The 25,835-nt window shown below is 49.6% G+C and overlaps 1 protein-coding gene and 1 long non-coding RNA gene across 6 annotated transcripts in view; one reads left to right on the forward strand and one right to left on the reverse strand.

Moving 5' to 3' along the window:
- Positions 1-1,329: 1,329 nt before the first annotated feature.
- The window catches only part of GATA3 (GATA binding protein 3), a 30,574-nt gene continuing 6,068 nt past the window's right edge, over positions 1,330-25,835 (reverse strand). The window contains exons 2-7 of one of the 5 annotated variants that reach the window (XM_005214126.5): positions 22,779-23,084; positions 21,329-21,967; positions 18,458-18,994; positions 13,275-13,420; positions 8,843-8,968; positions 1,330-4,114 (exon numbers count right to left, since the gene is read on the reverse strand). In XM_005214126.5, the coding sequence (XP_005214183.1) occupies positions 3,830-4,114; positions 8,843-8,968; positions 13,275-13,420; positions 18,458-18,994; positions 21,329-21,569 (1,335 nt within the window). In that variant the 5' untranslated portion in view covers positions 21,570-21,967; positions 22,779-23,084 and the 3' untranslated portion in view covers positions 1,330-3,829. 5 annotated transcript variants of the gene reach the window in all.
- LOC112449253 (uncharacterized) lies at positions 7,201-9,532 on the forward strand. The gene is made up of 2 exons (XR_003037719.2): positions 7,201-7,453; positions 9,381-9,532. It is a non-coding gene; the product is annotated as an uncharacterized lncRNA (long non-coding RNA).

A 25,835-nucleotide genomic window follows, 5' to 3' on the forward strand; every position in this document is an offset into this window, starting at 1 on the left:
AACAGCCCAGCTTCTAAGAAATCAAACAAATAGCCTTAGGTCACCTTGATAGTTAGCGGCACAGCCAGAAATGAAACCCAAGTTCCCAGACTCCTAAGACTGTGGTGGTCACACGTCTCAAACGATCAGTGAATTTCTATGAATTCTGAGGTTTTCCTTTTACTGGGTTTTTGCAAAGAAGAGCAGACGAGTCCCAATCTGAGGGTGTGTTCACACCGGTTGAGTAAGCTGGAATAAGCGAAAATGAAAATGTTTTTCAGAAGCTCATTTCATCTGAAAGTGCAGGAAGGGGTTGGTGTATTATTACTCAGCTATTCTGGATCCTGGTTAACATTTCTGCTCTCCAGATAAAACTCTAATATAAAATGCTCTCGCGCAGGCGTTTTCTTTGCACCTTTCTGTGATTTTAAAAATTTTAATTAAAAAAAAAAAAGACTTTAATCTCTGCGCAGCTTGGAAATGGAAGGGGTATTAGTAATGCCTGCTTGTCTGTGAAGGATCACAAAAAGGTTCGAGGACTTCGGGATGGATTCGAGGTCGAGGACAGAGGATGGAATGCAGGAGAACGTGGAGTTGTGATGCTTCTAAATCTTTGGAAGGTAAACGGGACAGTTTCACCACTGTGAGGAAGATGTCACAGCCGGGAATGGATGGCACTGGTGTTTCTGAGTTTCAGTTTAAGGAACAGGTGTTTTCCTGAAATTGGGTCTGATGTCCTTTTCTACCTGGGGAAAACTGGCTGCTTTCAAACAGTTTTTAGACTTAAGAAATCCTAAAATGATGTCCCCTGATGAGGAGTTAGCTTTAAAAATATTTTTAAACTAAAAATAATTCTAATTTCAAAGGTTTAGAAAACAGACACTGCTCTCAGCAAGCAGACTCTGGGTGTTCCCACTGCGTCATGCCTTCTACCTGCCTGGCGACCAACACCGAGGCCCAGCCAGGAACCTCACCACAGCTCGTCATTCGTTTCAAAGGGGAATAACCTGTAAATGTCATAAGGCTGAGACACTGGAACCTTGGTTTCTCTATTTCCTACACTGCTTTTTTTTAAAATATCTCTTAAATGGACTTCAACCTAGATCTTCAATAGGTATCTGCTGAATCAATGAAAGAAGTACTTCCATTCAAAATGTTTATTACATCATGAACGTCCAGTGTTTGAAGAGTTCATACATAGCAAAATCTTTCAATAACTACGCAGTTTGTCTTTTTTGTCTTGTGTTGGCTCTGAAAATGTTTTCAAGAAATAATCCAAACGTGCCCATATATTCCCATGGATGAGCTAAGCGCAACCATTTCAAAAGAGAGGGAGAAACAGATGGAAAATTAATCAGGGGCACAGTTTATTCAAGAATATTGGAGCAGGATTTTAGATCTACAATCTTGTTCTGTTTTTCTAGAAGAAACCCCCTCTCAGGGTCACTGTTCTAGTGTGTCTTTTTTAAGTGAAGAAAAGAAAGAACAAAATAATTAAAAACTATGAAAACAGATGATAACATTCTGATCAAGAAACTGGAGAATATAGTTTTTTTAAATCTTCTGCATCATCTTCCAGAACTATCTTAGAATGTTAAATCCAGGTATTGAATGATAAAATGATGTTTCTCTGAAAAAGGAAGAGGAACCAATGTGCCTTTATGGCTGCAGCACCTAAAACAAAATGTAACTGGATTGTTGAGTTTGGGAATTTTCTATGTGTGCCCCCCACTCTCGCCTGCCCTTCTCCCACCCCCAAGAATGTCAAGAATTTGAACTCCCTGTTCTTAAGGTGAAAGGGCATCAGCTCAAATCTGTACGGAGGGAAAAAGTGGCAAACCCTGAGACACTGGAACTCTCCAGCCACAACTGCTCCCAAGTTTACGATGGCAACAGACGGCCACGGCCCACGGCCTTGGGTGCTTCAGGAGTCACGGGAAACCACGTCCGAATTAGGAGCCAGGCAGATCCTCACGTGCGTGTCAGTAATTCTCTACTTCTTTATTTCAACATTGAGCTTTAGCTTTGAAATATTTGCTAAGAAAGCAGAGAGGCAATTAACAGAGATTCTTCAAATGTGTGCCAGGGTTACACATTCTGTCAACAGAGTCAAAGGAAACTGTACAGCGTAAGTTACAAAACGGTTATTTCATGTTTCGCAAACATTCCAATCCACCCTTCACTGTGGTGTGATTCAACAGTAGAAAAGCAAAACAGACATAATTTCAAGACCCAGCCCAGCTCCTCTCCATCTTGCAGAGAACCATGAGGAATCTCAGCTGCAACCTGCCCGCCTGAGAATCTCAACAAGGAAATCCTCCCATTTCTCTGGCGAGAAAATCTCCTCAAGGCCAGACCAGGAGGAGAGAAGAGCAACTCAAGAGCGGACCACAGAACTTCCTCCAGCCCCGGGGATGCCTTCCTCTGGGCTGCATCGCGAGCTCCCAAGATGCCCAGTTTCCCAAACACATCGATGTTCCTGTCTGGGGTTTGCATTCTCTCCCAGCGTGTAGCTGAACACAAGTGGGCTCTGTTATCTTGTTTAAACTCCTTTTGCTTCAATTAGCTAGAGCTACCAGATTCTAGAAGAGCTTGGCCACCACTCTTAATATGATGTTATTTGGTTGTTTCTTAAATATTTTCACTTTATTATTTCTTTATATTATTATTCCAACAGACTGCATGAAAGGCAGTGATCACTAACACAGAACACAGTAGGCGCTAACATTCAGCCAGGCTGCTCTCAGGACCCAGGGCTGGCGGGCCTGAGCCGCCGACATGCACGCGGGTAGCTCATACACTGCTACCCTCATAGCACAGGCTGCGGGAGAAGTGACAAAGGACATATGCTCTTGTACCCTTAGAAGCTATTTAATAAATATCATCGAGAAACAAAATGGAAAAAAAAAAAAAAATCAACCCCGTGGAGCACAACCACCTTAGGTCAACTGAATGTCACCCAGTTTTTTCAACCAAAAATGGAGAGAAGAAGAAAATATTAAAATAGAAACAAAAAAACCAAAAAAAAAAAAAAGCAGTACTTAACACTAGCAGGAAATAAATTTATACAACAATTCAGTCTGTATAATATGATGAAATAAATCTACAACTTTTCTTATTTTGGTGCTTTGAATTATACATACAAACAACAATTACAGGGACATGTTCACAAAGCATGAAGGCCCAGGAAAGTCTAGTTGAACCCTCCAGGGCAACCTGAGAGTGGAACACGTTGCCCAGAGTAGTAGAATTTCCTATGCAGAGGCCCACAGCTTTGAACAAATGATTTGCCTACAAATTTTTTCTTTTTTTTTTTCCTTTTTTTTTTTTCTTTTAATGCATCAAACGACTGTAACCAGGAAAAGGAAACAAAACTGGCAGTTTGTCCATTTGGATATCAGACCTAGTTTATTCTTAATCGCCACTCTTTATTTTCCCCACATCGTCCTTCAAAGGTATGGCGTCCTCCATGCCTTCCTGACAGCGACCGAGAGGCAATCAAGTCTTCTTCTTTCAATGCACAGTATTTCTTACAATATAAGTTATATGCAATGTTTGGTGACTTTTTTTTTTTTTTTTTTCACAGCACTAGAGAGACCCTGTTCAATAGGGAATGTGAGTCTGAATGGCTTATTCACAAATGGGATCCAGATTCGGGGAGTGAGAACACAGACACCACGGAAGGCTGCGTCGTCCGAGTGGCCACAACATCAGGTTGCTTGATGCCTGCAAAAACACACAGATCCATCGGGTTTCGGTTTCATGATACTGCTCCTGCGAAAATGCATGTAGAAGGGGGGCCGGAGAGACTCTCGCCTGGAGCCCTGTGAGCGGTGCTCGAGCAGGGACCCTAGCCCATGGCGGTGACCATACTGGAAGGGTGGTGAGGTCCGAAGGAGAGGCTGGACGGCGGGTGCATCGGTGTGGGCGTGGTCAGCATGTGGCTGGAGTGGCTGAAGGGCGAGATGTGACTAAGCGAAGACATGTGTCTGGAGAGGGCGGCGGGGTTGAACGAGCTGCTCTTGGGGAAGTCCTCCAGCGCATCGTGCACCTTTTTGCACTTTTTGGATTTGCTAGACATTTTTCGGTTTCTGGTCTGGATCCCTTCCTTCTTCATAGTCAGGGGTCTGTTAATCTAAACAGAGATCAATTTTTTTTTTTACTTATTTTTGGCTGGCTCTGAGAGGGGGCAGACTTCCACACCCAGGCACAGGTTCCTCTGACCGCCCCAGATCAGGGATCTGCTTTCAGGGAGCCCCTTCCTCCCCACAACCCCTGACTCCTTCCCAGAGAGCCCAGAGTTCTGCAAGTGAGGGTTCTGTGATGGGGGGCGGGGAGGGGGGTCTCAGCTGCTATCAATTTCAAAAGCCAAGAGGCCCCAGGTAAGATGTTCCAAGCAGGGCTTATTCGTTTTATTCATTTGCACCAATCACTGGGGGGAAAGTTGGTCTCAGGGAACTTTCTGTCCCCAAGGACCATACTCTTGAGCCACCCAAGATGGCTGTATTTCTCTGCTTCACTAAAATCTAATAACTTGTCTTCTTCCTAGAATTACCTTACACGATTTCAGGAGAAGAGAGGCAAGGGAGGGATTTTCAAGAGGGAAATATATCTGGTCTACTGGTCCAAAATCTGACTTAGAACTTTGGCACCACTAGGCAATCGATCTTAAGGGTTTTGTCTCTCTGTCTTGAGAAGCCCAGACTGCTTCAAAGTAATTTTTGCTTGCCTCTCTTCTAACGGCCTTTTGAAACAAGAGGTGATGTAAAATCTCCCCCTAAATAGACAGCAAGTGGGAAGCTGCTGCATAGCACAAGGAGCTCAAGCCAGTGCTCTGTGGCCACCCCGGGCTGGGACGGAAGGTGGGAGGGCGGTTCAAGAGGGAGCGGACATGCGTATATATTTATGGCTGATTCATGGCGTTATATGGCAGAAACCAACACAACACTGTAAAGCAATTATCCTCCCATTAGACATAAAATTTTTTTTTAAGTTATTTTAAACACAGGGGAAAAAAAGATCTTCCCCTGAAATTTGTACATTCTGGGGCCGGAATTTAACATAACGCATCTTTGCAAAAATGTAACTTCTTGCCCCAGCCATAGCAACTGTGATGATGAAGTTGCAATTTCTACCTGGTCCTGAGGACTCACTTCTAACTAGATGAGCAGTGAAACAACCAGTCCACAAGAATTTAATATTCACTTAGCGGGTACAAAGCCCTGTGCTAGCCTGAAAGCACTCTCCTCCTAAAAAGCAAAGCCTAGGCATGAAGGATTTCCCTGGCAGTCCAGTGGTTAGGATTCTGAGCTTCCAATTCAGGGGGTAAGAGTTAGATCCCTGGGCGGGGAGCTAACATCCCATACTCCAAGTGGCTAAAAACAAAAAACAAATACAATTTCAGGGTAAACAAAAGATTTAGAAAAAAAAAGACCAAGCATGAAGTTGAGGAAAAAGACCAAGGCAAGCACCTACTCTCATGATCGTTGCTCTTGTCTTCAGGGCAGCATAGCATCACTCTCTTCCTGATAAGCCCCATGTGTTTTGTTTTGAATACACATTTGCTTAAGGTGGGGGTGGGGGAACTTGACAAAGCAAACTAAGATCATTCCCCTCGAGGAGTCAGAATCAGATTGACCTCAACAGCAGCTACCTGCCCCACACATCAAACCAACCACACATTCAGTCCCATTTCCAGGGAAATGGGCAAAGGGACTCAAGAGGGTAAGGTCTTAGTCATTCCTGACTCCTTGGAGCAGAAACCACTTCCTCCTCCAGGGTCCTCAAGGGTGGAGGAAGAGAAGATTTCATGACTCAAAGATCTGCCCGTTTGCTCCAAAAGCTAGAAAGAGATAGTGAAGGAAGTGAGAACCCAGAAGACAAGAGGGCCAGGCTGCTGATAACACTTCTGGGAGCAGCAAACTCACAGCTTCTAGGGGCTGAGCTGGTCACCTGGACAGGAGTGCAGACCTGCTCCGGGTGGGGCTGACCCCAGCTCTGCCCCTTGCACAGGAAGGCCAAGTGAGTGACGGCAGAGGACCTGAAAGGTTGTTGCTCAGAGAACATCTCAGGGTTTCTTCCTCAAAGTTATAATCAAGATAAAGATGCAGCCTACAGAGGTGATAGGAATCTACTGTCACATCAAATCTCCCCCGAGATATCACCTAGACACATGCTCTTCATGATGATATCTAGATATACAGGGCCAGGTATCTAAATATAATATCTAGTTACACAGATAGCCACACAAAGCCAGATAACTAGTCCCAGCACTGATACTGAGATAGGTAGTTATCTACACACCTAGATAAGGAGACAGGAGCTAACTTAGGGCATGCCTGGTATCTCGATGGGCAGAACAAAACACAACAAGATGAGAATGTTCATAGATTAGTATCTCTTATTGTTAAATACACAACAAATCCGCCTCCTTCCGTGAATTCTTACTAAACCAGAGAAGGCAGAAAAACCACTCTGGAGGATGAGCACGCGTCTATCTCCCAGACACTGGGGCCCAGGACAGGGTGAGGGCACTTCCATGGTAGTCCAGTGGTTAAGAACCACCTTGAAATTCAGGGGACACAGGTTTGAGCCCTGGTTGGAGAACTAACCGACTAAACCTGTGAGCCGCAATGAGAGATCTCCCACGATGCAACTAAGACCCAACACAGCCACACAAATGAATAAATATTTTAAAAAGAAAAAGAATAGAGTGGGAGTAAGCAGTGAAGAAGGGCCCTTGACTTCTCTTGGATTTAATGAGAAAAGCATATCTTCCAGAAATAAATGGCTTTTCAATCGGATACAACTGAGATCACATCTCACTGTGGCTGAGCAGTCAAAGAAATTTATAGCTGGTTCATTTCTCATAATTCCTATACTTCTATGGAAATCAGAAAGAAGTACATACACACACACAATCCATTACTCCCAACAGATCTCTGGTATATTCTACAATAAGAAGTGGCTCACTCTTCCCTTGTCCCCAATGGTCCTGAGCTCCTGATCTCCCTGGAAGGTCTGTCGCTAATCAGAAATCCATATGGGCCCTTCTGATTCATCAGCCTCATCCTTGTTTCTCTGAGTCATCATTTTTTCAAGTAAAACAAAATCAGAATAATTTCTTCCCTGTCTACATCACGGGACTCTTTGAGGCTCAGATGTTGTCAAACAACAGGAAAGTTCTTTGCAAACCATACATCACACCCCCAAAATCATTTTGTTGACTACCATCGGGTGAGCACAAGAACTCTATGGCCCCAAACCTTCCAGATTCTAATCACAAATCTGCTTCTCTCCATGGCAATGAGCAAGGAAATTCCGCAAAGCAAAAACAGGCCTGGGGTTTCATCACTGATAAATGTACACAGACCACAATCTAGGGATGCAAGAGAGAGAAATGATGGATTGTAAAAAGACCCTCATTCCATCAGCTCCAAGCCCTGAGTATCAAGCAGAGATGACACGCTGGCAGGTGGGTGTATTACAGGGTCCCCCGGAATCAACTCATTCCCAAGAGGTACCAAAGGACTAGATTGCTAAGGTTACCCTGGAAAGTTCTCCTGAGATTCAAAAACTCTAACCAGCAAATCTTCCTCCTAAATTCACAAGTGTCTCTGGGTAAGACTCGCTGACTGCCAGGATGGCTCTGAGAAAACCCCTCTGCCTGTCCCCAGTTCACTCCCAGACTCTGCCAGTCAGACTGGCCCAGAGACTTCAGGAAAACCAGACGGAACCATAGAGATGATATGAGAGAGACAGGGAAAGACAGACAAAGACAGAGGGAGAAAACAAATTCTTTCTCTGGGATTAACATAAACACCAGGCGTCATTAGGGTCAGCCAGAGTTGTACGAGGGAGAAAAAAAAATAGCTGATTTTTTTTTAAAGGTAGAGATATTACAAAATGGGAGGATCCCCAAATTGAAAGATCAAAACTGACACGGCCAAATCCACGTAACTGACTGGCAATTATCATCCTGCTAATATGATCTATAAGGAAAAGGGCATTCTTTTCCCTGGAAAGGATAACTTCCGCAGGCTGCCTTGCAGGAGTTCTCCTGGGGAGGACAAACTCAGCAGATGAAATATCTCAGCCATTTCATCTCGTATCTTTTATACAGAGAATCCGTTTAAAATTCACAGCACAGGTTATGCCAAGCTCTCTACCCCTCAGTAACTGAATCGCCCTGAACTCCTGCATCATGCATCACAATCCTATTTACCTTTCTCTTCCACACTCTGGCACACTCTTTCTTTTTTTTTTTTTTTTGCAAAAAGTTTAAAATGCAAGAAAACATCAAAATATGTCTGGCAACTTTTTTTGGTTTGCTAAGGGGAAGATTTTTTTTTCCCCCTTAAAAACCCAGACGAGGTCCACCACGCATTCTGTTTCCAATACAAACTAAGAGGTTGGATCGACCTATTTTAAACCCTTCAGTCTTGACAAGGCTTCGCTGTGCCCAGTCCTTTCCCACACTGGATCCTCCTGCAACGATTTTTCTGAGGCTCCTCATTGTGTGATTCAAATGGATCATCAACAAGGACCTACTGTAGAGCACAGGGAACTCTACTCAGTTCAGTTCAGTTCAGTCGCTCAGTCGTGTCCGACTCTTTGCGACCCCATGAATCAACTCTGTAATAACCCATAAAGGTAAAGAAACTGAAAGAGAACAGATACATGTATCCGTATAACTGAATCACTTTTTTGAATATGTGAAACTAACACAACATTGCACATCAACTACATGCCAATAAAATTTTTTTTTTTTTTAAATCAAGAAGGGGACCAGGGAAGGGGAATGCCATGCACTGTGCGTTAACCAAAGGAGACTGTCTGGGGGGTGGGACCCCCGGACACTTACATTGTGCAGCTTATAGTAGAGCCCACAGGCATTGCAGACAGGGTCTCCATTGGCATTTCTTCTCCACAGAGTCGTAGTTGTGGTTTGACAGTTTGCACAGGACGTACCTGCCCTTCTTGCTGCCGACTGGGGAGGGGTTAGACAGGGGAGGATAAAAATCAAAACAAATGTTAAATGGGTTTGCAGAACCACGGAGACCAACTTAAAAAAAGAAAAAAATTATCACTGAAATCAAAACTAGCAAGTGGCCCACATGAAAGTAATAAAGATCCCCAAAAGCTGTGTCAAGAGGAAAATTACAGCTGACCCACTGGCCTAGGAGTAGATCAGACCATGGGCCGGTGGTCAGTAGGTAGCCTGCTGTCCCCTGGGGTGAAGAATTTGGGAGGATCAGAAAGCTGACCCTACCTCTCTAAATCACAAGCTATCCCCACCTCCTACAAAGTCTACCAGATGTTTCATTTTTATGGGTTGCAATAATTTTTGGAATTAACTAGACATGTTTGGGTACCAAGCTCTCTGTGGCTTTCTTCACCAGGCCTCCAGGAGGTCCTTTCGAAGAGTGACTCCCCAGAAAAACAGCTCTCAACAAGAATACTGGTCATCACAAGAGACTAACAGCCAAGGAAGAGGAAACCCAAGCATCAGAAGTGCCTTCTAGATCCCAAATAAAGAACTGCTAGATGATAAGGAGAGCAGGGTGCTGACAGTGTGAGAGAATGTCTGTGCATATGTGACTGACACACGTGGGGCGGGCCACAGAGAGAGCACCAAACCAGAACACCATAAGTGAGCCAGACCCAGCCCATCTGCAGCTATCCTAAATGTGCACGGCTCAGGCTTTCAGATTCGGCCAACTCGTGGTAACAGCCATCTTCATCCTCTTTAAGTGGTTTTCAGTTAATGAGACAAACTAAGAAGAACAAGGACTTCTGCAGTCCACCAGGAACATGGGCCCCACTTCTGCCTTCAATTCATCTGACTCCCTGAAAAGTTTCCTATACGCTCTTCACAGAGCCAAATGGTCACAGGTCAGATGTCAGTCCCAAGCTGAATTTTCATTATTTGATTGTGTCACAGCCTTCATTTCCTTTAAAAGGGAGATCTTTCTTTCACTTTTTGACGTACTTAAATGCATCAGGGGACTATTCCCTGCACCCATACTCAGAAAAAAAATAAACTTAAGCCCAAAAACTTTTGAAAGAAAATGAAGGTGGGTCCCTGGTAACCCCTCTCATCTCCTCACTACTCCCTGTAACACAAAAATAAATTTTCAACTGCAAAATTATTTCTGTCCCTGGACTCAAAAACATTATCAAAGGCAAGAGAAAGAGAAAGAATTTAGCTGCTCTTTATCTGTGATCAAGAAAATTCTGGCATGGTTATGAGAGCATGGAACAAAATGACAGGGATCAGGGTGAGATTTTCCATCAATATTTTATCCAGCAAGAACTTGAGCCAAACACTCAAAGTGGCCAGATATGGAAAACCCGGAGGCAATTCTGAATGAACCAGGGTGATTCCTTTCCTTTCAAAGCTACTAAATTGTCTCAAAGATGCTCCCCTTTGCTACAGGTTTAAATACCAGAGCTATGGCACTTTTTTTTTTGCCTTTTTTTCCCCCCGGTAATTCTTAGTTTCTGTGTTCTGTGGAACTAAAAAGGAAACACAGCCCTTCTCCCTCGTAACTGAGAAGGTTCTACTTTTGAGTAGTCCATTTGGAAAATAATTCACCCCAGTCCAAAAGTGCTGTCTCTCATTCCACAAGCCTCTGTCCACCCGCCTTTATGAAACATGATCGTTTAAGACTTAACTGGTGTTCTTGTACACTTTTGGGAAGAAAATGAAGTTATGAAATTGATGCTTAAGGATTTTGACAATTACATTACCATCCGATGATTATCATCCTGGACTGGTTTTCTACACTTTAAAAGAAATACTTGGATATAACAGACTAATATCTACTCAAGCACTGGATTTCTCAGCCCAACAACTGGAAAGGGATGGTTCAAGCACAAAACATCAGCCAACAAAATTAAGAGTTCCGAGTAACGAGCCTCGTGGTATAGCCCTTTATAGTATCTTGACGGTATCATGAACCTAAGCAAGCTCAGACTTTCAGTGAATTTATACGGAAGCTCTGAAAGTCACACTGTTTGGTTCACTAGCAGAAGACAAAGTGTATTGATAAAGCAAGCTAGAGATTTATGAAAATCCTCCACCACTAGGAATAAAAATTTCTATGGGTCTTCCCTTCTCCTATTTCTGGCATAGCCTGAGTTTATTTGGTGTTAGATATGCATCTACCAAGGGGTGGAGTGGTCTTCAGTGCAAAGCAGAAACTGCAAACTGGAGAGACAGAGCCGGGAAGGAGAGACAGAGGAGACAGGGAAATATAGGAAAGAAAAAAAGAAGTTCTAGATACTCAGAAGTCAAATACATCTAAGCGCTAAAAATATATGCATATACATCCTGAATGGGCCCCCAGTGTCTCTCTGGAGCATATGAATTCTATGGAACTAAAAATATAAAACCACCCAGAAGAGATGAGTAAGAAAGAAAAGACAGCTTCACATGTGACAGCAAAGGAACTCTACAATTAAAAGCGATTATTACTCAGAGTTCTAGAGATTTCTTACGAAAGATGAATGAGGACAAAACTATATAAAATGCAAGTCTAGCCCTCCTAGGCAATCCACCTCAGACAGAAGAAACCTCGAGAAAATGTCAAATGCATTCTTGCTCATCAACCAAACAACCACGGGGTCTGAGACTTTACTGCTCTCTATTTCTTCTTTACCTTTTAAAAAGAGCCCGATTATCATGATATCATGATTTATTTTAAAAAGAAAGTTTTTGTTGTTAGTTTTCTTTCCTTTTTTTCTTTTCTTTTTTCCCCCCCTTCTCTCTTTTTTTCCTAAGGCCAGGTTTGGAGTGATTCAGAACATTCTTTTGTGGTGTGATCATATTCATTCTGCACTAACACCTCCAGTCATTTTTTTTTTTTTTTTTTTTTCAAACAACGTCTTGTTCTGATACGTTCAAACATCTTGATGTTTAGGTTGGGGAAGCTGAGTTGTTGTTTATGAGTTATCTCCAGAGCTCAGATATCCGGCAGCTTTTTCCTAGGAAGTTAGCTTTGCACATGAGAGAAAGGAAAAAAAAAAAAAGTACCAAAGAGCATGGGGACAAGTCGGGAGAAGGTTGAGAAAGCTGGAGACGGGGGCAAAGATCAGAAAAAATAAAGCCTGGAGACCTAGGATGGCCAAAAATTAAAGTCACGTGGGCATGGCCATCCCTAGAAAGATTTTCATTCTTCTGAAGAGGATGTGAAAGGTGTTGATTTGCACTAAAATCTAATGAGGAAAACAAATAATTCTTTTAAAAGAATGCAGAGGATTTGGAGGGGTCCACCTTACAATCTGAGGGATGCTACTTCATCCATTCATCGGCAAGGGGAAATTCCCCTCCTCCCCTCTCCACCTGGTGAATGTCATCACCACAAAAAGCATTTTGATCTCTTGACTGTGGTTAGAGTTATCATTTGCCAAGCTTGCTTTTATTTGTCTGTTACATACACTTGCTATTCAATCTGGCCTGAGGTTCCAAAGACAAGTTTGCAAACGAACCTCTCCTGCTAGTTTTCCTTATATGTGCTTGCTTGTGCCAGGTTTTCTCAAGTATTCCTAGGGGTCAAGAGGTTTAAGAAAGGGAAAAAAGAGGGGGAGAGAGGAAACAGCCACCGGGCTGGCGAGAGTTCAAAGGGAAAATCAGACTAGATGCTAGGAGAGACCAGGGAGCAGGACAGAAATCCATTTTCCCCTGTGTTTACCTGTGGCAATTCCTCAATTCTACAGACCACGGAAGAAGAAAAACTCCACAAAGGCCACCGGCTGCTGCTTGCGCAATGCAGTTAATGAGCCCCATTCATCTTACAGCCCTGGCCACGTGAGAGCTCATCCGGGGCACTAAGGCAGCACTGAGACCATCATCACTTCCTGGGAGACCCCTTCTGCGACTCCAGAAACAAGTTCTGGGTGGCACCTGGGAGCCTCCACCCACCTACTAACCTTCTCTGTGAAACTGTGGCTATCAACACACTTTCAATCCGTCACCCTGGTCCCGTTAAAGCAATCATTCTATCAGCGAAGATATTTAAGATTGGATAAATCAGAAGTCGGCATCCTTAAAAATGTAGTAAGTGACTTAAGAACCATAAAGGGGGCGATAGAGAGAGAGACAGAACACTTTCCTGTATATTTAATTTGAAAAAAAGAAAGAACAAAGACAAGGGGAAAGCTACCCCAAGCCAGCTGACACGATTTTGAGCCGTCCTGCCAATTTCCTGCAGAAAGCTCTCATTCCTGAAGAGGGGAAATTAAAGACACAAAATGGAGAGTGTCAGGTCAGGGCTGCCCCAGGGACAACTCACCAGCCTTCGCTTGGGCTTGATGAGGGGCCGGTTCTGTCCGTTCATCTTGTGGTAGAGCCCGCAGGCGTTACACAGGTAATGCCCGGTTCCGTCTCGTCGCCAGAGAGGGGTGGATGTCGCCCCACAGTTCACACACTCCCGGCCTTCTGAAAACAACATCACACATAAGTCACTTACGGAAGACACACGAAAAAGCTACCAGCAGAATTAGGGAAAGAAAGCTAAATAGACAACTTTCTTTTTCCTCTTTTTCTTCTTTTACGGAACTTTCTCACCTCCAGCTCCCTTGAAAAAGAATGACTGTTCAGCCCTCTCATGGCCTGACCATTCCCATGTACGCATACATGCATGTATGTACTCACAGGCACACACATGTACACACACACACACACAGCTCCCTGGCCCAAGAAGTGACACAGGAATCAGAAGCAACAGACACCTGTCCGGGGCCGGCCCCACTCGATGGGAAAGATGAAGCAGAGCCTAGAAGGAAGGCGGATTTCAACTTGAAACAGTTCCCTGGGAAAATCCTGAGCCCCAGACAACGGCAAAAGCTAAACACCCCTTTCATTTCCCTCAGAGGAAAACAAAGATGATCCATTCTCATCACCAGGTCTGTCTATACAGATTGATTAAATAATGACGATCAGGATGAGGCCAAAGGAAAGATTCATCAATGGCTAGATCGAGAAAACAGATAATAAACAGATGAACACATGGATCAATTGGCTGACTGATTTTTAGCAGCGAGGGCTTTAGGTTTTACTTCCAATGAAACTGTAAACGTCCCTGGCTAGCAATGAAAAGATGAAGACCCCGTAGGGCCCACTCCTTCCCCACCATCTCTCTTTTTAGAAAAGGCCCAGATTTTCTGTGGGTTCCCAGCCCCGGAAACTCCAGTCTGAAGGGTTGGAGAGGCACACAGAGGCGTCTTGAAGTCGAGGGAGCTGGAGATGGGGGGAGGGAGAGAGAACCAAGGGAAGTGTTAAGAGGTGACGAGTGGATCAGGAGGATGGGCCAGTTTGGGGAGGGGGAAGGGAGGCCCTCAGTCCGCTCATTAACCAAGGCCTGCCTGCAGTTGCTCTTTTTCCAAAAAAAACAAACAAAATCAACAAAAAAACCGGCCAGGCCAGGTTGGAACAACGCTCACTCTAGGGGCTGGAGAGTGACCAGGCCCACCTTTGGAGGGGAAGCCCCCAGAGGGGAAGCCCCCACGGGGAAGCCCTCCAGATGCTATTGTAGGAGCTGCCTGCCAGCTCTTCTGAACTTCTGCAGGGGGAGGAAGTGGAGGAAGGTTTCTGGGAGAACCTGCCCCACACCTGGGGGGCTCATTCCCCTGAGGAAGACACACCAGCTTCACAGCCCTCCCAGACGGAGCCAACCGGAGCTGGTCCCTTCAAGAACAGGAGATCTCCCAGGTGCTGGGGGAAGGCTTGGGGATGGTGGGAAAGATGAGCCCCTAACAGTTGTTTTTAAAGATTAATCAGCTGACCCCAAACTACCAGGAAGACGGGATGGGGGTGGGGGAGGGAGCCAACTGCCCCTGGAGGGCAAGGCCAGCCCAGGGCCCAGGGCCCTGCTCAGGTTTAGGAAAGCCCCAGACCCAGCATGAGGGGTGGCAGGGAATGGACACCCCCAGAGCCTGGGCTCTTCTCCAGAAACGGGCTCTGGGGAAGGAAACGGACTTTTGGAAATGAAAGTGGCTGTGGCCTCCTTTTACAAGCTGGAGGTACTCAGGAGTTTCATCCACTTTGCTTTTCTCAAAAAAAAAAAAAAAAAGTGAAGGAGTAACGAGATTTCACTTTTTGTTCCCCCTACCAAAAAGGTTCTTAAGAAACCCGGGGTCTACAGAGAGCCTTCCAAGCAGCCCCATGATGATCCACACGAGCATGGCCCTAAGCGGCCAGGAGGGCTTGCAAGGCGCCCAGCAGGCTCTGGGCTGAGTCACAAGCGGACGCCTCTGCTCTGGGGTCAAAACTGGAGGGATGCGGCCGCTGAAGGTGCGGAGGCGCAGAGGAAGGAGGGAAGGGCGAGTGGGCGAGGAGTGGCCACAGGCAGCCAGGGGCCCCCAGCCCTTCTGCCTGCCGCGGGGCGGGCCCAGCCTCTCCTGGGGGCAGCCATGCCCACCAGCCCAACCCAGCCTCTCCTGGCATCTGTGCCCACTGTCCAGCCCATACCAACTCCCCCACCTGCAGAGACAGGGGCCTCAGGCTCCCCACTGTCTCACACCCCAGACCTTTGGGGGTGTCTCCGGGACCCCAAGCCTCCTCCATCACCAGCAGCTTGGGCTGAACGGCCCCACTCCCGGGCACCTGGGCCGGGGATGTCCCCGCCTGACACCATCAGTCTGATTTCCTTTCCTTTGTCAGGTGGCAGGGAGGATGACAGCTTCCTTTTCTGAGGGACTTTGAAAGCCAGCAACGGTTGCCTCTCCAGCGAGGCTCTGCACACTAGAGCAATTTTCTGTCTTGATTCACTCGGCAAGTTCGCAATTGCCTCGTGTTGGTTTTCTCTTATTATTTTTTTTTTTCTTCTCTCCTTGTTGCCTCTAATCTGTGACTTCAGCAAACAACCAGTTTTCCTTAGGGAGGCCCTGACTGTCTCCTGCTCTCTTTCTCCGCGCTCAGTGCCTGGTGTGAGCAGCTCAGACAGACACCTCGCGCTAAGGTGACAACCGCAGGCCTCTTAGCATTCAACAGCCATTTTCAGACACCCCTCTGCCTCTGACTGTAAGCCTGAGCCTGGAGTTAGATGGAAAGGGGTACGGAAATTGCAGAGGAAAAAGGGGGGAGTGGCACGCCCCACGATGGAGGGGAGCCGGGGAGAGCTAAGAATTGGTCCCCCCCTCCCCTGCTGAAGAAAAACGGCTTATAGTCTCGTGTTTGCAAAGACACATCCCAGCCCGACAGCCCGGGTGTTAGAAGCAATAGGTGCTCTAAACCACAGCTCAACCGTTTCTCCAAAATGCGACAACCCTCTCTTCTCTGGGCTCCTCCTTCAGGCGATTGTGAAGAAGAGGTTAAATTAAAAAAAAAAAAAAAAGCAACCACTAAAAACCAAGAGAGTCCCCTTCTCATTAATTCCCACCCCTTCTACCCTTCTTAGGAGTCTGGAAACTTCCCCTGCATGCGCCACACTCCCGAAAGTCCCAACTCCCTCACTGCCCATGTGTGCGGGCCCAGGATTTTTTTTTTTTTTTCTCAAACTGTGAGAAAGCAATAGGGAGGAGGAAGTCAAAAGCCAAATTTAAATCGGCTCCTCTACTCTCTCCCCAACCCAAAAAAAGAAAATAGGTATATAGGTGCCCCTGGTTCTGGTTTAGGGAAACCGCAACCCTCTCCCCCACCACTCCCCAATGTCCCGAGTCTCCAGGAAAGTGACAAAGCCAGGCTCAAGGTGCGCACGACAGAGTGGGGCGGGGGGGAATCAAACTCCAAAATGAGGGCAGAGGACCAAAGGCATTTGGAAAAGTCACTCTGTCCCCTCCCCCCCACACAAACCACCACTCCAGCCTCAGAGACCACGATCTTCCCCCCAACTTTTCAGCCCTACCAGAAAAGAGAACTTTAAAAAAAAAATCCCACCCTGACCTCAAAACTGCACAGGTTTGGCTCTTATTGCCAGCAGCCGTCCAGCCTTGATCAACAACCTCCCCCTCCGCGCTTCGGGGGACCCTCCGCTCCCCGCTTTCCTGCCTGTCCTCCCTTCCTCCCGCCGCCTCCCTCTCCCTCGGCCGACTTTCATGTACTGAACATGCAGGTCTGAGTTTTTCTGTCAGCCTAACCGCATCCGGGCTCTAGTGAAGTTCCTGGCTCGGGATAAACAATGCAACTGTCGCGTGCAGCAGTCTGAAAATAATTGGATTAGCTGAAACATATCAACTAAATAGAGACAGTCCTGCCCAGGCAGTCGGAGTGAATGTCACCCTAGAAAAAAAATCCTGGAAACTGATCTCATGGTCACTGGGGCGCCCATAGCCCTCGCTCGGAAGTTTTCTAAACCCGGGTTTTGCAAGCTCTGTTTCAAGACTGGTTGTCTCATCCAGAAAAGACAAGCGATTTCCACCACTTCAGTGCCTACAGAGTCTGTAGAGAGACTGGCTGGGGAGGTAGCCAGTTAGGACAGACCAGGACAGACACCTACCCTGAAATGGATATTTCCCAAAGAGACACGCCAATCTTCCCAAAACCATCTTGGAAAAAAAGGAATACATTGAAAAGGCATCTCAAAGAACCCCCGACTGATTCAGCCACTTCGACATGGGTAGTGGATTATTTTATTTTTAAAGCAAAAAAAAATATTTTGTGTGGGCTTTGCATTTCCTTTCATGCCAGCCTCTACACCACACATGCAGCTCAATTTTAGGGGGGCGGCGGGAACGGTGCTCTTCTGTAAGCAGATGAGCAGAGGAAGCAGAGACAGGCACCTGGGGAATCTTTTTACGTCCTTCCTAACCCCTCTGGCTTCAGATCAATCGGGGAGTAGGTCGTCAGACGCCTTCCTGCCCCTGCCTAGCAATGGGCTCCCAGTAGCCAAAGACACTGCAGGTAACAAGCGCTTCTGATTGTCACTGAACTGCTTCCCCAGGGCGGAGCTCCCCTCTCTACCCAGAAGTCAGGATTCGAGCCCCCTTTGCCACGGAGAGAATGTGTGTCCTGCTTTTGCCAGGGTCCCGCCCCCAGCGAAAAATATACACATACTTTATTTATACATGTCTGTGTCAAGGGCTGTCCTCCGGTGACTGCCTGACCCCCTCCGAGCTGAGCAGAGGGAGAGAGCCAGGACACAGAGGCCAGGGGGGTCAGAGGAGGGACCTGTTTTGTTTGGGTTTCAGGAGGTTTCGTTTTAGCATTAAACACTAAAGATTTATTCCCTCGCCTTCCATTTGGGCTTGCAAACTGACTAAAGGTTACCGCCAGCACCCACCAATACCCCCGCAGGACAAGCAGGAGATGGGGGTTTGTTTTTGTTTATCTTTTTCCTTCTCCAGCTCTAAGGGGGCCTTTTCAACCAGATCCCACTTGCCCTCTGCTCTGAAGACAGGACCGAGACAAGACACACCTCCTTCTCTCCCCATGGAAGAACTGGGAAGGCGGGCTCTCTCGTCCCTGCCTGGGATTTCAGATTGTGGAGGGGGCTGGGGGGCAAGGGGGAAGGGTCTCTGGGGGAGAGAAGGTTCCTACCTGTGCTGGATCTCGCCTTGGGCCTCGACTTGCACCCGAAGCCGGTGGGGGAGCCCCCAAGGAGGCTGCTGGGCGGGAAGAGTCCAGAGCTGTACTCGGGGACGTATGGTGGGTAGGTGGTGATGGGGTGGTGGGCCGAGGCCGCCGCCCCTCCCAGGGTGGCCATGCTGCCGCGGGGGTGTGCCGACTCCAGCTTCATGCTGTCGGGCAGCGGCACCTGGTACTTGATGCACTCCTTCTCGTCCTGGCGGCCGGAGCCGGCGGAGCCCGGGGTGGACAGGGATGGGTCCGGGGAGACGTCCTTCGGCGGGGTGGGCGGGAAGGTGAAGAGGTGTGGGCTGGAGTGCCCCGCCGACAGGGAGGAGGACGAGGCCGGCGGGTAGACCGACAGGGGCCCCGGGGAGCCGTGGTGGATGGACGTCTTGGAGAAGGGGCTGAGGTTCCAGGGCGAAGCGGTGTGATGGCTGCCCAGGGCTTTGCCACCATCCAGCCAGGGCAGGGATCCGTGCAGCAGAGGTGGCCGGCACACCTGGCTCCCTGTAGGGGAGGGAAGGGGCCAGAGAGAGACACAGGCAGGTGAGAGCAGCCCCCAAAGGCACTGGGGGGCGTTCGCGCCCTCCACCCCTGCCCCTGCCCCGGCAGCAGGACAACCTCAACACAGACTGGCCCCAGCAGTACCTGGGCCAGCACACCCCTTTCACCCGTCTCCCACACCAAGGTCCCACCAGATCCAGGGAATCAAGGGCCTGCATCTGACCCTTGAGACCTGCTGCGATGGAGCAAGAAGGGGCCCTGGCTTTCTTGGCCTCTCCAAATACACTTTCTAAATCACAGCCCCGAGGTCCCTCTCTGGAACCTGACTTGATTTATTGGTTTCCTTCAATGACCCAGCGGCCCCTAGCCTAGACCTAATCCCAGGCAGCTTGATAAGAGGGTGGGCTGTGAGGGATGAGGCCTAAAGGGGTGAGCCCGGCTGCAGGACCACTCAAAACCAGAAGGACACACGGACCCAGCGGCCCAGGCCCAGAGCAGGAAGGATAAGGTTTGGAAGAGAGGGGAAGGACCGTTTTAGGGTGACTTCCATGTACCCCTACTTCACTGCTGGCCTATAAATGACCAGGCCTGAAATGAGATTTGCAGCAAAATTAACTGCTCAGGCTTTTGGAGAAAGTTTCCAAGGCTAGACCCTGAGATGGCACTTTTGTCTGCCTTTGTCACCCTCCCAAATCCTACTGAAAAAAAAAAAAAAACAACAGGCCCATCTCAACCCTAAGGTTGTGATTCCACCAGGGTAATATAAGAATTTTCACCTGAGCCCCAGAGACACAAAATTCCAGTTTCTGTGTCTATTTCGCTCACACGCAGTAAACTGAGCCCTCCTTTAAAATACAGAGCCATAAGGCAGCCCTAACTCAGACCAAAAGTCACTCTGAGAGGGGTAAGTCTACACGGCAAGTGCAAATCCACACACTTATTGATCTTTTAATCCAGTACCTATCTCAGCGTTTGACATTCTATTTAACCATTAAGAACAATACTGAAACTAAAATCTTCAGAGAGAGGAAGGGGAGGGGAGACGAGGGGGAAGGAGAGTTCTCTGAACACTGAGGGTCATGCTTCACATTATGCAGGAAGTCGTATAGTAAATAATATTAAGGCTGCATTTACCTCATTTCCACTTAACTGCTGATGTGCACAGAACGAGGGCAAAGAGCACCCCCTCTGCAGAAACAATTGTTTAAAGCCTGGTGACAGCAGAGTGAGAACGCCGGCTCCCACAGGGGCTCTGTCATCAGCCCCAGCCCTGCGACCTAAGCAGGGGAGCCAGGGCGGATCTCCAGGAGAGCATCGCACAGTTCCTCCACCTAAAATGTTGCTCCTACTTTTTCTTTGGGAACCCACTTACAGGTGGAAAGTGTGAGAGCTTTCCCCCTCAGCTACATAGGGCTGGGTTTCTCTTTACCATTTCAGAATTCCCCCGAACTTCTCAAGATGAAAAGAGAAAGAAAAAAGAAAATACTGGAATTGCATTCATAGAAGGAAACCCTGATGGATCCTAAATCTTCTTTGGGACCCTATGGGTCAGTTGCAGGCAGGAGGAGAGAGAAAGGCAAGAGTTGCCGGGAGCAGGCAAGGAGGCAACCAAAAAGCATAGACGCAGGAAAATTCTGTGCAGGCGGGAATCTAGGAAATCCCAAACATCTCAAACTTAAAATGGTAGTCTTTCCACCAAAACCTGGTCAAGCACCAGAATCCCCTTCCTCGGAGCCTAGGAGTTAGGAGATATGCCTAAAAACCAAATGCACTAGTTTTAGGCAAAGGCCGAAACACAGCGAGGGGAATAAATACATTCCTTGGGCCCTTCTGGAAATGTGCTGGAGAAACACACCGAGGCACGCCGGCAGAAGCCCCCGAGAGAGAACCACGGGATAAATGGGGGAGCGAAGCCCCTAGAAAGAACTAAGCCCCAGCCAAGTTTGGCCCGCGCCGGATGCCCGGCCTGGGGAGCGGTGACCGGCGGAGGCGGAGGTTCGGCTCTCCCGGCGCCCCAGACCTCCCAGGCCCCAAAAGCCGCGGCCGCGCCGGGACAGAGGGCTGCCGCGCGGCGCCCGCCAGGTGAGCGCCAGGCCCCCGGGCCGCAGCCGCGCAAAGGCGCCTGCTGTGACTGTTTTGAAAAACAGACTCTAGCGACGATCGAGACGCCTTCCTCGCCCATTTCCGGGCCCCAGTTTTTTAAATGGAGCAGCAGCGGCACTTGAGGGGGCTTTGGCCGGCTCTCCCCACCCCCTGGTCCCTCCCTGCCTCCCCGACCCGGGGAGCCCGGACAGCCGGTCGGGGGAGGGGTGGTCCTCGCACTCGGGGCGCACTCACCATGGTGGGTCGGAGGATACCTCTGCACAGTGGCCCTCACCGAGTTTCCGTAGTAGGACGGGACGTGGTTGCCTTGACCGTCGATGTTAAAAAGTACATCCACCTCCTCGGGCAGAGGGTACTGCGCCGGGTCCATGTAGGAGTGGCCGAGGCCCGGGTGGTGAGTGTCCGGGTGCTGCCCGTTGAGGACCGCGGGGTGGTGATGGCTCACCCAGCGAGGCTGGTCCGCCGTCACCTCCATGGCCCCGGCTGCGCTCGCGCCCTCTCGCCGGGCCCGGAACCCGCGCGCGGAGAGAGAGGGCGGTTGGGGGCTCCGAGGCTCCGCAGGTGCTCCTGCCGTCGGAGGGGCGGGGGTCGTTTAAGGATTTGTTTTCAGTGGGGGAATGGGAAAGCAGGGAAGGAAAGGTGAGTAAGTGAGATTTTTTTAAAAAAATAAATCTTTGCGGGGTAGTTTAGCAAAGAGAAGAAGAGGAAGAAAAAAAGGAAAAAAAAAGAAAGAAATTCCCAAAATTAGGTACGGGAGGACAAAAACGGGCCAAATTGTAAAAGGGAAGCGAGGACTGGCTAGAATTCTGCAAGTGAGGCTCCTGTTCACCGGGGGCTCCTCGGCGGCTCCAAGACTGAGTCTTTCTGGGCCACCTGCAAAGGAGAGAAGGGGAGACCTGGATGAGATCCTAAGCACTTAGCACCTGAGTTTATGAAGTGGCATCTCCTCCCCTCGAGCCGTCCTGCCCCGCGCCCGCGCCCCCGGGACACGCTAACACGCGCGCACTCGCGCACGCCCCCTCCGGAGCTCGGAAAACCGGGAGGCAGCGAAGGACCCGACGTCTCCCAAGCGCATCCCCAGCTGCCTGGCTCTCCCGGGATCCCGGGACTGACTGAGCGGTTCCCACTTGAACGACAGCTCCCTCCCTCCGGGGACCCAGGTCCCAGGACCGACTTTCCAGCCTCCAGAAACTCCCCGAAAGAGGAGGGTTGAGTTTTCCGTGTTTTAAAGTCCTCCCAAATGGAGAGAGAAAACAAATCAAAGTTAAAAAAAAAAAAAAGTCGCCAGTACCAACCTGGGTAGCGAGGAGCAGAGAGGAAGAGAAGGAGGCGTGCGACCGGGAGAGCAGAAACTGCCCGGTCAGATTGCGTGGCTCGCTCTGCCTCGCGCGCTCGCCGTCCCTCTCTCTCTCTTTTCCTCTCTCTCTCCCTATTTTTTTTTTTTTTTTTTTTTACAGGGAATGCATTCTTTCTGAAAGTATCAAGACGGCGCCAGGCAGCTCAGTGTTCGCAGACAGCTGTGGCGCGACGGAACTTAAGGAGGTTCTAGTGTCATCCGCGCCGCCGGGGGAGGAGCCTGGCGCTGGCGAGGAGGGGACAGGATCCCAGCACAAGGAAACTGCAACCCAAACCCGCTCAGGACTTCACCCCCCACCCCCACCTCTCCTCCCGCCCCTCCACTGACCGGAAAGGGGCGCCGCGGAGGGCAGCCCGGGCGGAGGGGCAGCGGGGAGGGTGGGCTAGGCGCGCCACGGGCTTCGGGGCGGAGGGGGCGGGCAGGAGGGAATACGCGCTCTGGCCCTTTAAATGTGGCTCCGGCTCCTGCCAATTCATTCCGGCTCGCTGGATTATTCCGTACCGGGGACACCGGTCTGCCCCATTCATGAAGTTTATTCTACAGACGGCCCTTCTTTTTCAGACTTTTAAAATGAGCAAACATTTTTTTTTGCATTCATTCCAAGGTATTGGGTCGTTTATTGATGTGAGGTCTCTGCAAGTAAAAGTGGTCAGGAAAAAAAAAATGTAATGTCAGAATACATGGAGATATGCGTCTCTTGAGAACTGCCTAAGAAATTGAGGAACTGGGGGAGAGTTGGGGGGGCAAGGGAGGGTCGGGGGCGGGGCGGAATGTGACTTTGATTGAAATGTCGGTGGCAACTTTTTGGTGGTCGTGGTCTACATTCTCCCAGGCCTCTGGCGTTCACAAGCCCCTGGCAAGAATGTCTCAGCTGTTGCAGCTGTCCCTTCCAGACCTAATATTCGTAATCAATGCGTGCTTTTGACCAGAGTGACAGTAGTGATGGATGAGAAGGGGGGGAGGTGAGAATCTCTGGTTCCCCAAGCACTCGGGTCTTTGCTCCGGTTACCCAACTTGTTCCCTCTTCCCCGCCCAGAGCCCTATTTACTCCCGCTCCCGGCGTTTTTCCCCAGCCCCCTCCTGCGGCCCCCACCCGGGCCGCCGGGCAGGACTGCGGCGACCTCCCCGGGGCCCCGCAGCTCGCGGGACTAGCTCGGTCCGGCCTCGCAGCCTCGGGCGGAGGCAGCAGAGATCAGAGACAGCCCGGCGAAGGGGCGGGGCGCCCGGGGCGGGGCCGAGAAGGGGCCAATCAGCGCGCGAGGCTGCGGCGCGGCCGCGATTGGACAGCCCCGCGGGCTGCAACCTCCTTGGCCGGTCTCGGTGCTTTGAGCCACTGCATCCCCTAGCGGCGCTCAGGCTGCTGCAGCCGTCTGGCCCCAGAAAGCGGCCCGGGTGTGCTAGAGTCGGGCGGGAAGCGAAGTCTCAAGGTTCCACCCGCGGCTCCCCTCAGGGCAATGTGTGCAAGGAGAGAGCGTGGGTTCTCCCTCAGGCTTTGCCACGGACGGTACTGACAGTTTGATTTGGGGTTCAATTGGAAGGCATTATTCCCTCTTCGCTTCTCTACCCCACCCCGTGACAATTCCCTACAAATACACCTAAAAAAAAGTCAACATAGAAGAGACCATCCCTTAAAGTGCTAGAGGATTCCTTCCTTGAGGTGAAAGAAAACCACCCATATTCAACCTTAACTCGGTGTGTGTATGGAGCGGGGGTGGGGGTGGGGTGGGGGGCGGGCTGTCCTGCTTTAATATACAATCCTCGTAGAAAGACTAACAAATTTCATTTGGAAGAAATAGTGGAAACGTGGCTCTTCCTGACGTGGAAGTTTTCTTGAGTCTCCATTTTCTTAAAGCTGACGTTTGTTAGATGTTTGTTAGAAACATCAGCTTGAGTTTCTAGACACGAAACGGTAAGAAAGTCCCTAAATTAACCCCCCTCCCCATGTTTCTCCTGAGCCCACTTAGTCCCTGCTTATTAGGGTGGCCCAGTAAAGGAGCATCGATTTTCCTTCATTCTGACCACGTCTCTCTAGGGCCAGTCAAGCTGCCAGCCTCTCCTGCTCACCGCGCTCTCCAAACCTTTTAATTATTTAGCTTCTGTCTAACATCCACCGGAAACCGCTCCATAAACAAGGACAACGGACTCATACACATTGTTGCTAAAAGTCCCGAGATTCAGCTTAAGGATGGCTGCAGAGGCGGAAAAAAAGAAAAGAAAAGGGCATCTTGGCGCGTTGATCTAGGACCCGCCGACACTAGCCGGACCCCAGTTCAAAGCTACGCGGAAAATGCCAAACGGAGCTCTTTGGTCCTCTGCGCCAAGACCTGAAAGTCCAGGAAATAAAAGGGACCCATCCTCGGAAAGAGACGCTGCTGACGCCAGGACTTGAAAACGTTAACTTCAGAGGCTAAAGCCGATTTTAAAAGACAAAGAGAAAATATCCCTGAGAAGGAGGCCTTCCGGTGTAGTGGCGCCTCTGATAATGCTCAAACTTTGGGGGGAGGTATTATTCATTTTAATTAAATCACGAGCACCAAGTCTGGCTGCACTGACCTGAAGAGCCACCCCCAACCCTTGGAAAAATAAAAGATCTCGAAGCCCCTTCTTGGTCTGGGTGGTTTGGGGCTGGCAGAGAGGAGTGGGGGCCTGCGGCTGGGTGCCCAGTGTAATGGAGCCAGCCTGTAGGGGGTATTTAACATTTAATTCCCAGCCGGTCCGCCCCTGTTCCCGGACTGACAGTGGGTAATTGGGAAAGAGGACGTTGCTCTTTTGATGGCCCGCGCCGGCCAGTCTCGCCGACGCCACACTGGGTTTGACGTCACGGGCCCAACCCCAGAGCCCTGAGTACAGAGCTGGGGGGAGGGAAAAGGAGAGGAGGGGTCTACCGAGCGGGGAGGGCCGAGGTCGGCCCCGGGACCCACGCGGAAGGAAGGGGGGAAGGGAGCAAGGCGGGAGAGAGGCTGCGGCGCGTGGCCTGAGGCGGAGAGCCGGGCTGCGGGAGTCTAGGCCAGGCCCGGCGCCTGCCTGACCTGCCTCGCGGGCAAATGCAGGCCGGGCTTCCTCCTCTGAGGGCGGACGGGGGGAGCGTGGGGGCTCGAGGCCCGCTGAAGGGAAGAAAAGGTGGTACTGAGCCCCCCTCTGCCCTAGCCCGCAAAGCTAATCCCAGCCTCCTGCGGAAACGCCTCAGCGCCCTCCTGCAGATCTGAAGCCCCCCCTGCCCCCCCTCCCGGGCTCCTATCCAGGACCCCGGCCCGGGCCGGTCTAGAGAGCCCCCGTCCCTCCTCTCCTCCCCGGGAGCGGCCGGCGGAGCTCGGGTCAGGGAAGCGAGGTGGAGACCTAGAAGGATGCTGCCGCCGCCGCCGCCGCCGCAGCAGCAGGGCCCTG

This window comes from Bos taurus, chromosome 13 (genome assembly GCF_002263795.3).
Source record: "Bos taurus isolate L1 Dominette 01449 registration number 42190680 breed Hereford chromosome 13, ARS-UCD2.0, whole genome shotgun sequence".
Taxonomy (NCBI): Eukaryota; Metazoa; Chordata; class Mammalia; order Artiodactyla; family Bovidae; genus Bos; species Bos taurus.